This window comes from Pagrus major, chromosome 11, assembly GCF_040436345.1.
Source record: "Pagrus major chromosome 11, Pma_NU_1.0".
Lineage (NCBI taxonomy): Eukaryota > Metazoa > Chordata > Actinopteri > Spariformes > Sparidae > Pagrus > Pagrus major.
The window spans coordinates 1,806,592-1,819,178 of NC_133225.1; the positions used below are offsets into that span (position 1 = coordinate 1,806,592).

Sequence of the window (12,587 nt, forward strand, 5' to 3'; positions counted from 1 at the left end):
GACCTCAGTTTCCAGTATTAAATCCCATCATTGTCCTTCTAATAACTGATCATATAGAAGGTTTTCCAAAATGCTGCATGAATACACAAGCACACAGTCAGCCACTGTGTGTGTGTGTGGACAAACACTGATCAGTCTGCCGTCATGTGTACTCTGTTCTGACGGCCTACAGCAAACAGTCACTCCTGCTTCCATGGGAACTCTGCTGTGTACATACACACTCAGCCACAGACTATTTGCATGTGTGAGTAATTGCACTCTCCCCATATGATCGAGGTAGACGACGCCTGTATGATCTGACACATTTAATCTGGAACGAGTCGCCTCCATCTCCTCTGGGAAGTCACACTTTCCTCTCCTAAAGATCGTCTTCCCTCTGATTGGCCCGCAGCTACGAGAGATAAGACAAAGACGCCGACGTGAGCTGGAGAGCCACAAAGAAGACAATCATCCACGTCTGGCACTGAGACACGAGCGTGACTAAACGTCTGTATGATACTGATTATATCTCCGCTGTTTCTCAGCGAGCGCTATATTGATTTCTGCCGCTTTGCATTTGCAAACATGGCAGCGTGTCAGACTGTCCCATAACTGAAAGAGATGAACGACAGAGAATTAACTGTGAACTGACACGAGAGGATGAGTCGACAGTGACTGATGCATTTTTTCACCAAAATATATTCAAAAGTCACGACGGACAAACTGAGACACGCACAACTTGCTTGAATCACAAAGAAATACTTTGTACATCAAAGATAAATGTCCATAAATCGGCTTTGGAGTAATTTATGAAAAATTAGTTGCTTTCAAGACTTGTGTAGGTATCAAAGACGCGGCTCTAAGCCTCATATCTCTCAAACAGAACTTTTTCTGTTGTTCTAGGAAACTTTATTTCTTTGACGGCTCATGACTTGTGGCGTCCCTCAAGACTCTGTTCTTGGGACCCTTCTGTTTTCCATCCATCGCTGCCTCTTGGCCCGGTTATTCGAAATCATAGTGTGTCTTCCCGCTTTTATGCCGACGACACTCAGCTATACATGTCGGTAAAAGTCTGACGTCTTTCTTTAAGGCTCCACCAACTCTCTCGGTGTAAACATGGGTAGTTCAGTCACGTTTCTATCAGATAATTTCTAAAACGTGGTCAATTTAATCAGTTGCTGATCTTTAAAAAAGTTGTTCATACTTTTATCTATTCTTATTTTGATTATTGCAACGCCTTCTTCTCCGGTATCAGCGGTCTCTAGCGGCTTCAAAATGCCGCTGCTTGACTCATTACTGGGATAAAAAGGCGACAGGACCATATTAACTCTGTACTCGTCTCCTTGCATTGGCTTCCTGTTAGTTTTACAATTGATTTTAAAATCTTATTACAATACTCATAAAGCCTTAAATGGCCTTGTTCCTAAATACATTTCTGATTTTCACATCCGTCTCGAGGTGCTTTTAAATCTTTCCTTTAAATGTTTTATTTTGTGCAAACTTTTGGAAATGTTTGACACATGTAGACATCCTAACAAAACCTAAAGAAACATATAATTATTATTATTATTATTGTTATTATTTGTTAACGCTTAGCAAAAAGACTGGAAGTAGAGAAAAGCTCCATCTAAAGTCACAAAATACACCTTCCATTAACTCTGATTTACATCTTGTATCTTCTTTATTTACCTGCTGTAAAATAAGACACAGTCGTTTAGCAACAAGTGGCAGTGGAGCTATTTCGTCCTGTCAGAGTACTTCAGTTTGAGTTTATCACTAATCCTTTAATAATGTCTCTCACGCTGCTAAATATCAGCAAATATAGAGACCTCAGGCGAGCTTCAGTTTAATCCTCAGTGTGTTTTGTCTTTTCATGCCAGATCATCATTTCTGCTGTGACTTTGTTTATTTTTATTCTGGGGACGTTCAAACTCCTATTAATATCTGGAGAGCTTGATCATGCGTGCCTGGCTCGGAAAATCATCAGACGAAAACAGTCTTTATGTGTTTCTGTAATTAAAACAGTTCCACTTGAAAATAAAATAGAGATTTCACATGAACAAGATTATGTTTGCAGAATAAAGCCAATTCAAATATAGACGAGAAGCTTCAAAAGCTTCACTGGTTTGCAGTAATGTGATTCATTTTAATATGAGCATGCATTCTTTTATTTAAATGATGTGTTTAAATGTTGCACGTTTCTATATTTGATTTGAGTTTGATCAACTCTAATCAGACGCTGATGTTCAAAATATACAAAGAAATTGTGTCATTGTCCAAAAACTGACGATGTGCTCGTAAGAAAACTGAGATGTCTTTACTTCCATAACGTGTGTGCGTCATTATGTAACAGATGTTATATAAATATTTATATTTATATTTTTATTATAAAATATACACACTCCAGTCAGTCAGCACACTGTTGCTACTGCTGTAGAGGCGTTATTTTAGATCACACTACTTTGCTCGGCATACCCCGCCCTACTCTGCCTCTGATTGGCTACATCCTGCCCGTTAAGTAATGTGCATGTGCAGCTCTCACTAAAGATTGAACAGAGGCCAGATGTCTCACTCTGTAGCTAAAACGGACCGTTCATGACACAGTCTGAAAAGGGAGGCTGCAGCGATGCACCATATGAGAAAAACAATGTGTTTTTTGGAAATTAAAGTATGTGAACTTATTCTACTAGGACCCATAAATAAAAGTATGAACCTGAAAATTAGCAGAATGTGACTCTTTAATGGATTCAGAAAGTAAATACAATATATAAAGTTTGTGACAACTTGGAAAACATAATATTGGCGAAGGGAAAACATCTTATCGCTTATCACTCCATAAAAAGAGAAAATGAATAAAACAATGACGCACAGTGGTGTTTTACTTTGAAAGGAGCTGCATTATAACTTGTCATAATGTTGTGATGTTCTCCTCCTCTGGTGCCTTCACTCATCTCAGTACACAGTCAGATGGGATCAGAGGCTCTCACCTCTCCTGCCTCCTGCTGAACACTTTGTCCCTGGATGTTCTCCGCAGCTCCAGACTCAAAATGTGCGCAGCTGATGACGCAGCAGTCTGCCGCTGTCTGCTGCTGCGTCACATGTGCGCACCAGACAGTTACCGGGACTGCACTGTTCTCCATCACCCCCAACCAAAGTGTCACACACCTCCGTCCTCTGTGTATCATTTATTTTTCTATTGATGTCCTGAAATGCGTCTTTACGCACAGAGCTCATGCAGCGACTCTTTTCCAGGTCACAGACTTGTTACATAATTCATCACCTCTCCGCAGCTCTGAACAGCCAACACACCTCGTGCCTGTCTTATAATAACACCAACTCAGATTAAAAGACAGATTCACACATTAAGCGCATCGGAACCGGCTCACACGCTGTTCTGCGGCAGCGGTGCGCCACTCCGAGCCGTCCCGTCTCCGCCGCCGCTGCCTGGCATCATTTGCAGACGGCAGGGGGGAGGAGGAGGAGGAGGAGGAGGAGGAGGAGGGGGGAGGAGTGGTTTACTGACATCAGCACTGCCGCTCACTACAGCACCGAGCAGGCTGCCTGTCTGCGGGACCAGCCACGCCATCCGTTTATCCTGACGGGCTCCGCGGATGTCTGGACTCGCACTGCGGGATTCGGGTCGTGTCGAAGCGGACGGTTCGCGCGCCGAGGCGTCGGTGGAGGAGCTGGAGCTCGTCTGTGCGGTTGGAGCGGTGAGTTTGAGGCGTGTGAGCGGGCAGCAGACTGCAGGGCAGACGGGCACACTGTCTGAAGTTCAGATTCGCCTCGTCACGCTCGTTGTGACTGATAGTCTGTCAGCCTGAGAGGCAGAGAGCTCAGGACTGTCTCCACTGCACTTATACTGTAATATGCTCACATGTTTATGACTTGTACTGATGCTGTGATCCTGTTCTGCCCTGAATTTATCTCTGTTTTTTTAAAAAATGCCCTCAGACCTCAGCTGTATAATCATGTTCTTGCATTTAAATCTTAATAACTGTGTATAAGAGTGTGATTTTAACCCCATAACTTCATTTTAAAGTTTGCAGGAGTGTCTGTCTGCGTCAGGAGGCTGCACAGACAACAGAGGCGAAGCAGCAGGATTTCATACAGCAGAGTGCACACAGGGGCGCTCGGGATAACAAGCCAAAATCTGCACTGCAGTGGATTTCCTCAGGTGTGTGTGTGTGTGAGTGTGAGTGTGTAGAAGTGTGTGTGTGTGTGTGTGTGTGTGTGTGTGTGTGTGTGTGTGTGTGTGTGTGAACAGGCTCTGTTCACTTTCTCATTAACATCCGAGGAACCTGCAGAAGCTTTGGGGCATCGTCTGGAGGTCGTCCCGTCCTAGAAAACTGTGCCACCATCCAGTTTCCACACCACCCAGACCCCCACCTCCTCCTCGTCCTCCCGCTCCTCTTCTTCGTCTCCCTTCACAGGCAGAGTGTGGTGGCTCGTTCGTCCGTCTGTCCAGTTGGATCGGAAAAGCCTGCAGGCCTCAGACTGGAGAGCTGTGACTGACTGCTTGGATTTATACTGTGGATTTCTAAAGAGCTGCACGGATACTGAACTAAATCTGCAGTATCACAGCAGAGAGCAGCACCTGGAGGACTTGTAGTTTTGGATTAAGAAGGTCAGGCCTGCTCTTCAGGGAGTTGTAGGACTAGAAAAAGTGTCACATTTCACCTCAGGGATCAGATTTTTATCATTTCCATCGTGTCATCACGACACAGTCAGCACGACACAGCAGATCTCAGGCGCTGCAGGTGTTCAGGTGTTGAGTTCCAGCTTCACCTCAGGGATTTTTATCTACCAGAGCGTCCGTTTGGTATTTTTCACAGAGTTGATCTCACTTTTAACGCAGCGAATCTCAGGCGACATCTGAATTTTTTTGGCTTTAGAACGACCTATGAACTCCTGTTGCCATGACGTCTGACAGTTTCCAGTACCGCGCGCTCTTTGAGTACAAGAGGGAGCGCGGTGATGACATCAGCCTCCAGCCGGGCGACCTGCTCACCATCCCCAAGGCCTCGCTGATGGCCGTGCCGGGGCTGGACTACCAGGACGGGGACGAGCGGAGCCCCAAAGGCTGGCTGCACGGCACCAACGAGAGGACCAAGGAGAAGGGAGACTTTCCAGGGACGTTTGTGGAGTACGTCGGCGTGGTGAGGACCGGCCTTCCTGCGGCTAAATCCTGGCCCAGGCCGGTGCCGCCGACCCCCGGGGGGCTACAGACCACTGGAGGGGCTCAGCCTCCTGGAGCAGCTGCTACTTCAGGTGAGTGCTGCCCCAACAGGGCCGAACACGTGTGGATGTTTGGGTTCTGTGTTTGGATGTTTCTTCAGGACAGAGCGTCTCATGAAATTCACTGTAACAGAAACATTTGCTTCACAGATCCTGAACGCTTCAGGACTCGACTTGAAGTAGATTGAAGTTGATCTGAGGACACGTTTGCTGCGTAACATGAACATTTAGTTCTGAGCTGCAGATGTCTGTGGTTGTCTTTGGGCCTGTCAGGGCCGGCTCTAATGTTTCTGGGACACATGGTGAGGTTTTCTTTGAGGGACCCTCCTCTGCAACCAGACTCAGATTGATTGGTTTTGGTTACACATCCTAAAAATACACAAAATATGACGACACATAAAAACATTCAGTTTTTCTTCGGGAGCTGAGTTTAAGTTTCTCCCGTCTACGGCAGCTCAACAACTCTCTGAGCCAATGATCGTAAGAAGGCCGACCTGCAACCTTCACACAGCCTTTACTCTGACGTCTGTCTCCTGAGACTCCTCAGTTAGCTTCATGACTTATCCAACCAGCGACTCAGAATCTGACCCGTGACAGGCAGTAAGAAGTGTTATAGATATAAAGTCTTCTCGCTGATGTTTGCTTATTTAAAGGCAGCAGTTTTACGTTGAGACTGAAAAGTTGTACATTTAAAAACACTAATAATAGTTACTGATTATTTATTTACTCATCGTACTTTGACACCTGTTCCTCCACCATTTTTTATTTACACCTGTCTGGCACGCGGCCCAGCGGTGCCGCCCAAACATGAACAAACCCATCGTCCGCCATTGTTGTTGTTGTTGTTCCAGGGTGACGGTTCAGCGTGCAGCACACAGGCTGCAATTTGCAACACAATTAATTTTGACATGTGCCACTAATCAAAACAAATGCTATTCTTGTTAGCCGTGTGTTAGCATGCTGCAAGAACCCCAGTGGGTGGCACTTTGTGAAACTGTACGCTGCTACGATTTGTATAAACTGTGCTCACAAATCATTTTTGCGTCATTGGCTCCAGGTCGCCTGCAGCTCCAGGTTCTTATAGTGTATTTACTCTGAAAATGACAGCGTGGAGCGAACTTATAACGCTCGAGTTCATGCTAGAGTTGAAAGGCTCTGTTGGTGACCTGACGGAGCTCAAAGCAGATTCGATTTACTATCCAGTTCTGTTGGTACAAAAACCAAACGAGCCTTTAATTAGATTTACCTCTTGTATACAAACCACAGACTCAGAGCACTGTTGATGATAGTAGATGGTGCCCTGCCTGCAGGCCTGTTCATCAGGCTGCTGAGCGGCTGATCACCTGCAGCTGTGCTGCTGCCGAGCTGGTCTACTCTGATCCTGCAGCTCCAGGGCAGCCGAACCCCTCCGTCAAGAACCAGACCTGCATGAAACATGATGGCCTCAGTGTCTCCTCTTCCTCTCTGAGCTCAGGCCGTAAGGTTCGTCTTTTAGGAAATATCCTGCAGAGGCAAGTTGGGCTCGAATGATATCCTCTGCTCCTGCTCACAGTGTTATCAGCTCGGTCCCGTCCGGCTCCCTCTTCATGTTTTGGCTGTGATCACAGATGTCCATCTGGAAGTGCAGTTTTTTGGTTTTGGTTCATGTGATGACATATTTTGTTGCGGTCCGTCGTTAACGAGCCTTCGCTGAGGATTTCCCTCAACGACTCATTAAGCACTTCAGGAATGACTCCTATAATTTATAACTTGGGTTTCATTTTAGTAGCTTTGGTCATCAAAGTTATCACTTATGTCAGGGACCAAGTAGAAATGTCGGTAACAGACGGTGAATGTTTACAGTTATGGGATGTACGGCAGGTCCACCATTGTTTTCTCTGGTGAATAAGTTTGTTTACCTCGTTCCAGTGAAGTTTCAGGTGTGAAGATCTGCTGCTTGTTTGTATTTAATTAATGTAAAGATGCTCGGCGTGATGGACAATAACATGTTCAGTGATGTTCGTCTGTAAAATATCCTCCCTCCGTTACAGATGTTTTACAAAATAGCTTCATAACCACATGTGAGGGATCACAACAAAACATGTTTATCAGCTGATATATCACATTTTTTATTACCTCGTATTGTGAATTGTTCCAGCTCTATTCAAAATGATGCTTTAAATGCTGAAGCCTCGGCTAAAGTCTGATTCTTTGGTGTGTTTGGACTCCTGTGTGTCGAGGATGAAGCTCCTCACCCTCCTCACCCTCCTCACCCTCCTCTCTCTCACAGTCTATAAACGGCTGCATGAACTCTGGAGCAGCAGATCAATAATCATCTGCTTTATTGACTCTGCAGTTCTCAGAATTTACTCATGTTGTGGCTAATCCAAGATTGAATCAGTGTTTGTATTTATTATCTCTTACAGTATCTCTCCACATCCACTCCAGCTGGAGCAGTGTGTACTGTAGCTGTGTCTGACGCTGGCAGCTGGATATTTGATGATTTATTTAGGACTGAATTGATTTATTTAGACAGAAACAGGCGGTAACGAGGACGGGAGAGACTTGAGCCCAAAATGTAAAAAGCATTGCGAAACAGGCTGCCCCACTTTAAAATCTATTCTGAAGCCTGCAGGCTTTGATTAGTGTGTTTTACAGGGTCGGGGTGGTTTGAGCCCGGCTGTCTGCTGCACAGTGAGTTCAGATCTGTTGTTTACGGCTCGTCATTTGCTAAATAGGTCAAACGCAGAGTAACGTTCCCTCCTTCCTGCGCCGCCTCTCTGCTCTCTTTAATTGTCTGGCTGCCCGTCTGTTTTATGGGAGTGGGCTTGGTCCGTCTTATATAAAAAAAAACATCCACGCTGCTCCAGGCTCGAGTAAATACTGTTCTCATTTCCATACGTCTCCGCTCGCTGTGCTGATACTTTTTAGTTATAGCATGTGTGCTAGCTGAGCCACTCGTCACGTCCCTCCTCCCCTCCATCCATCCTTCCATCAATCCAGCATCCCGCAGCCACACAAGGCCGTGTTTGTCCTGAATAATTGATTGGCTGACGCACTGTTGGCCTGACATGCCACATTCCTGCAGTCACAAATCACGAGTAGCAGCAGCAGCAGCAGCAGCAGCACGGGGAGGCCCGAGCAGAGGGAAGCGAGCTGATCTGCAGCCTCCATCACTGCTGACACTCGGCCACGCCCTGCTGCCTCTCAGCACTCTGGATGGAACAACGCTGCTGAGGGTTTTATAGTGTTCTTGGATCAGGATTGATCAGGGATCTCTGGCCAGGTCGTATATAAAATATAATGCAGTGAGTCAGCGAGTGACCTCCATGTGACCGTGCTGCATGTTGTATACTGATAAACACACTGAACACGACCTGCCCTATGCGAGACTCTTACGAGACTCAGAGAGACAGATGTTTCTCTCAGGAGTTGGTGAAGACCAAACCAGAGGACAGACAATATTTGTCCTCAAACTCTCACGAGTTACTGACGTTGCTGCTTCTCTACATTTGTCTTCATTGATCGATCAGTTGTTTGGTGAAAAATGTTGAGCAGTGTCTCCCAAAGCCCACGAAGACGTCTTGTTTTGTCCACAACCCAAAGATCTTCAGTTGAGGAGGAAAGGAAACCAGAAAATATTCACATTTAAGAAGCTGGAGAGTTTTGATTATCATATTTTTTTAATTACTTAATTTGATTTAAAAGCCAATTAAATGGTGAATGGGCTGTAAACATATGGTGCTTTTAGCGACGGAGTATTTCTGCTCTCGCTCGTCTACTTGACTTTAAAGACCTTGGAGGTGGAGGACAGTTGCTGATGTCTCCCCTCGTCCTCGTCCATCGTTAGACTCATAAATACAGTAATGGCAAAGAACAAATAAGTAAATTAACATTAAAGCTTCAAAGCCTCAGACGTAGTATTCTGGAGAAGCATCATGATGATCTGGTGTGTGAGGGGAAGTTAGAGAAGAGTGTTGGTTAATAACTTCGTGGTTCTCGTCTGAAGTTTAGAAGATTTGAACTCTTCCTGTATTTCTCTTCCTCTCGTCGTCCTGAACAGTTGAGCTCCGCTTTGCCACAGAGATTAAATCAGGTGTGATATGTAACAGCTCTACCAGCGCTCATAGCACTAATCAATGTGTAACACTATCTGACACCGTGCGATTGTGAACGCCCTCCTACGCTTCCCAACCTGACGCCTTGCCCTTCCCTGAGGGGCGATGTTTGCCGGCTCCGTACAACATTAATTATGACAGTAAGCTAATGAGTCCCTGATGGTCTCCTCATCACCGTCTACCTGCTGCTGTATGGGACAAATGTTCAGGTAATCAGGGTTCATGCTGAATCTAACAGGCTGATCGCAGGCAGCACACTGCACCGCTCTGATAAGGCAGCCAGCGTCTTTTATCTGCTGATGAGCCCTGCAGCTCGCCACTCTCTTCCTCTCTTATGTAAATGAGGGATGCAATTAGATGAAAACCAGGAGACTGCACGTGATTGGTTTGTTCTGCCTAAAGGCTTCGATCGGAGGAGCTCGGTCAGGTAGAACAAATGTAACACAGCGTCCTCCGTTTCATCGCTGCAGAGACACTCAGTGTTGGACGAGGACGGAGAGACGGAGGCTGAGCTGGCAAAGTTGAAATCAAGAAAAAGATGTTGATGAGTCATCCTGCAACTGGCTGTGAAAACATCTGTTGTATCCAATAAAAGATTTGTTAATTTTTACGACGCTGCTGTGGGTGTGTAGATGGAAAGACCCCGGGCCACACGAATTACTGTAAAACACATCTTTATCCACTGATATGGGTGAAACTGGATCGTATTACAGGAAGTTCTGCCTCAACTGTGGACGGACAACTTTACTTGTTGCTAAAGTTTGTGCTAACTGCTGCTAACCAGCAGCCTCTCGGTGAAAGCCTCTGGACCGGGCCTGTACGCAGCCTCTGGAGTGATGGAGGACAGTTACAGTACCGAGGTGTTTTAAGGAGTTTCCTGAAGGAAAGCTGCGGTAGCTTTGTGGCTAAAGTAGGTAGTTAGTTTACTTTATTACCCCCGGAGGGAAACTCTTTAGTTAGCTCAGTTAGCCTTGCAACTACGTTAGCAGTTGTAGTTGGCAGCAATTTTGTGTTTCATATCCAAACATGACTTGAGCCTGACGCAGTGACTGTAAGCTGAAGCACTGAGTATGTGTCATGCATTTGTTAGTTTGTTCTACACACAGAGATATAACACAAAAAAACCTATACATTTATTTTGTATCTGTTGCTGCACACTTACAGATCTGGAGTTACATCCAGGTGGCAACGACTGAGGTCAGTTGATGCAACTGGACCCGACCCAAACCTGGACATCGTTTCTGATTTGTTGTTCCAGGTTGGGTTTGTTCCACACTCTGTTGCTGACTCAGGAGTCAAACCTGGCAACAAAACCACCTCAGTACTGTTTTCTCTGTTGTCAAACTGGCCTCCATCTCTGCAGAGGCTGTGCTGTGTCCTGCCAGTCGGCTCGCTCCACGATGGAGGATGTAGCGCACATTAGCGATATTAACAAGTCAAATCAATATCTGTGAGAAGTCCCTGCCAGATATCTGCTTCTCCATTTAACACATGATTATGCTGAAGCAAGGCGATGAAAACTTGAAAAAGTCGACTCCAAAATGAAACCAGAGCTGTACAGAATGGTATTTTCTTGTAATGAAGGGAAAGTGCTTAAAGTACTGACCCACAAACTGATTATATAAACGAGACATGGGAGATGATCCTGGACAAAGAGAACATCAGAACCATCAGACCGGCTGCTCTGACGCACACACATGCATATCAAACAGAAGCTGTCGATAGCAATCACAGTTTTTAATTGAGCGTTGGGCTGTTCGAGTGTCTCCGTGTCTTCAGCGGAGCGTCGGCGCTGAGCGGAGCAGCGGATCGATGTGATCAGGGAGGCGATGAAACGCTGCAGCACCGGGTAATGACTGTGAGAGAAGAGGCGGCAGAAACACACACAGAGCAGTAATTGCCGGGCTCGCACTGTGACTGTGTAATGACGAGTTTGTGGAAGTGTGTGTGTGTGTGTTTGGCGAGGTGTGTGTGTGTTAGCAGCGGGAGCCTGTGATCAGCTCTGTGCTCGCCGCTGTGCGATGAGTCCCGGGGATCGATGGTCGCAGCATCAAGCTAACCGGGCTAAACGGGCTCATTTGTAGGTTTATATTTAGCTGCACTGGTTGCTCTTTGGACTCTAATGGCTTTCTGTGTGTGTGTGTGTGTGTGTGTGTGTGTGTGTAAATGCTGTACGGATGTGTGAGTGTTGTTATTGTGGAGAGATTCAGCCGTTATGACTCATAGTGAGGATGAGGTGACACAAAGGGCCGGTGTGACAGAAGAAATTGATACGAATCAGGAATAGAGGTTAAAAATCCGACATGAAATTTGTCCGTTTTTCCATTTAGCAGAAACACAGGCGGCAAAAGATGAAATAAAATTGGAGCTGTGACAATCAGTCAATTAATCAATCAGTCGATAAACTGATGAATCATTTCTGTCATCTCCAAGTTGAAAAGTCAAACCGCTGCTGGTTTCAGCTTCTTAAACGTGAGGATTTGCTGATTGGTTTTCTTTTGTAGTTTATCACAGTAGCTGAAGATCATTTCACTTTTCACAGACTAAACTATTTATAATCAGTTAGTCGTGAAGATAATTGGCAGATTAATCAATAATGAAGGTAACGGTTAGTTGCAGCCCGAAATCAAACAGCTGAAGAGAGACGATCTTTATTAGAGGATTTAGAGAGTTATGTGTTCTGTAAGTGAGCAATCAGAAAGAAAAAAAGTTTTTTGACAAATTGCTGCTGACGATGGACTTACAGTTTGGATTTTCTTACATTCAGAGAATCAGATCAAAAAGATTCTGAGCCAGCTTTGATGCAGAAAATGTAATAATGTAACTGGGATCAGGATCAACCTCTGCATCTAATCAGACTGACGGTAACGCTGTGCCAGACTGAGAGTCCAAATCTGTCAGCCGTGTTGGCTCACATCAGCTGCAGCCGGCCCGTTTCTCTGGAACTGGACAATGAAAAGAACCCGAGAGTATCAGATGCACATCAGCTTCATTCTGTGTCAGAACCACAGGACCCGACTCAAACCGCCTGAATGTTCTCATGCTCTGACAGACAGGAGCCCTGAAGGCTGAATTTGAGAAGCGTCGCACAAAGTAACACTTAAGAATTAATTAAAAAAATAAAACTCATTTATATTCATATGAGTCACACACACACACACACACACACACACACACACACACACACACACACACACACACACTCTCTCGACTTACTCATCTGTACGTTACAGTTCACAGTCGTGTCACTTTGAAACTAAACAGGATGAGTCC

The 12,587-nt window shown here is 45.4% G+C and overlaps 1 protein-coding gene across 3 annotated transcripts in view; it reads left to right on the forward strand.

Annotated features, from left to right (window-relative positions):
* Positions 1–3,573: 3,573 nt before the first annotated feature.
* pik3r3b (phosphoinositide-3-kinase, regulatory subunit 3b (gamma)) overlaps positions 3,574–12,587 on the forward strand; it is a 185,707-nt gene continuing 176,693 nt past the window's right edge. For 2 of the 3 annotated variants that reach the window (XM_073476040.1, XM_073476043.1), the window contains exons 1-2: positions 3,574–3,683; positions 4,022–5,250. In XM_073476040.1, the coding sequence (XP_073332141.1) occupies positions 4,899–5,250 (352 nt within the window). In that variant the 5' untranslated portion in view covers positions 3,574–3,683; positions 4,022–4,898. Of the gene's footprint in view, positions 3,693–4,021; positions 5,251–12,587 lie in introns of all 3 variants that reach the window. The other variant, XM_073476042.1, reaches the window with a different exon arrangement.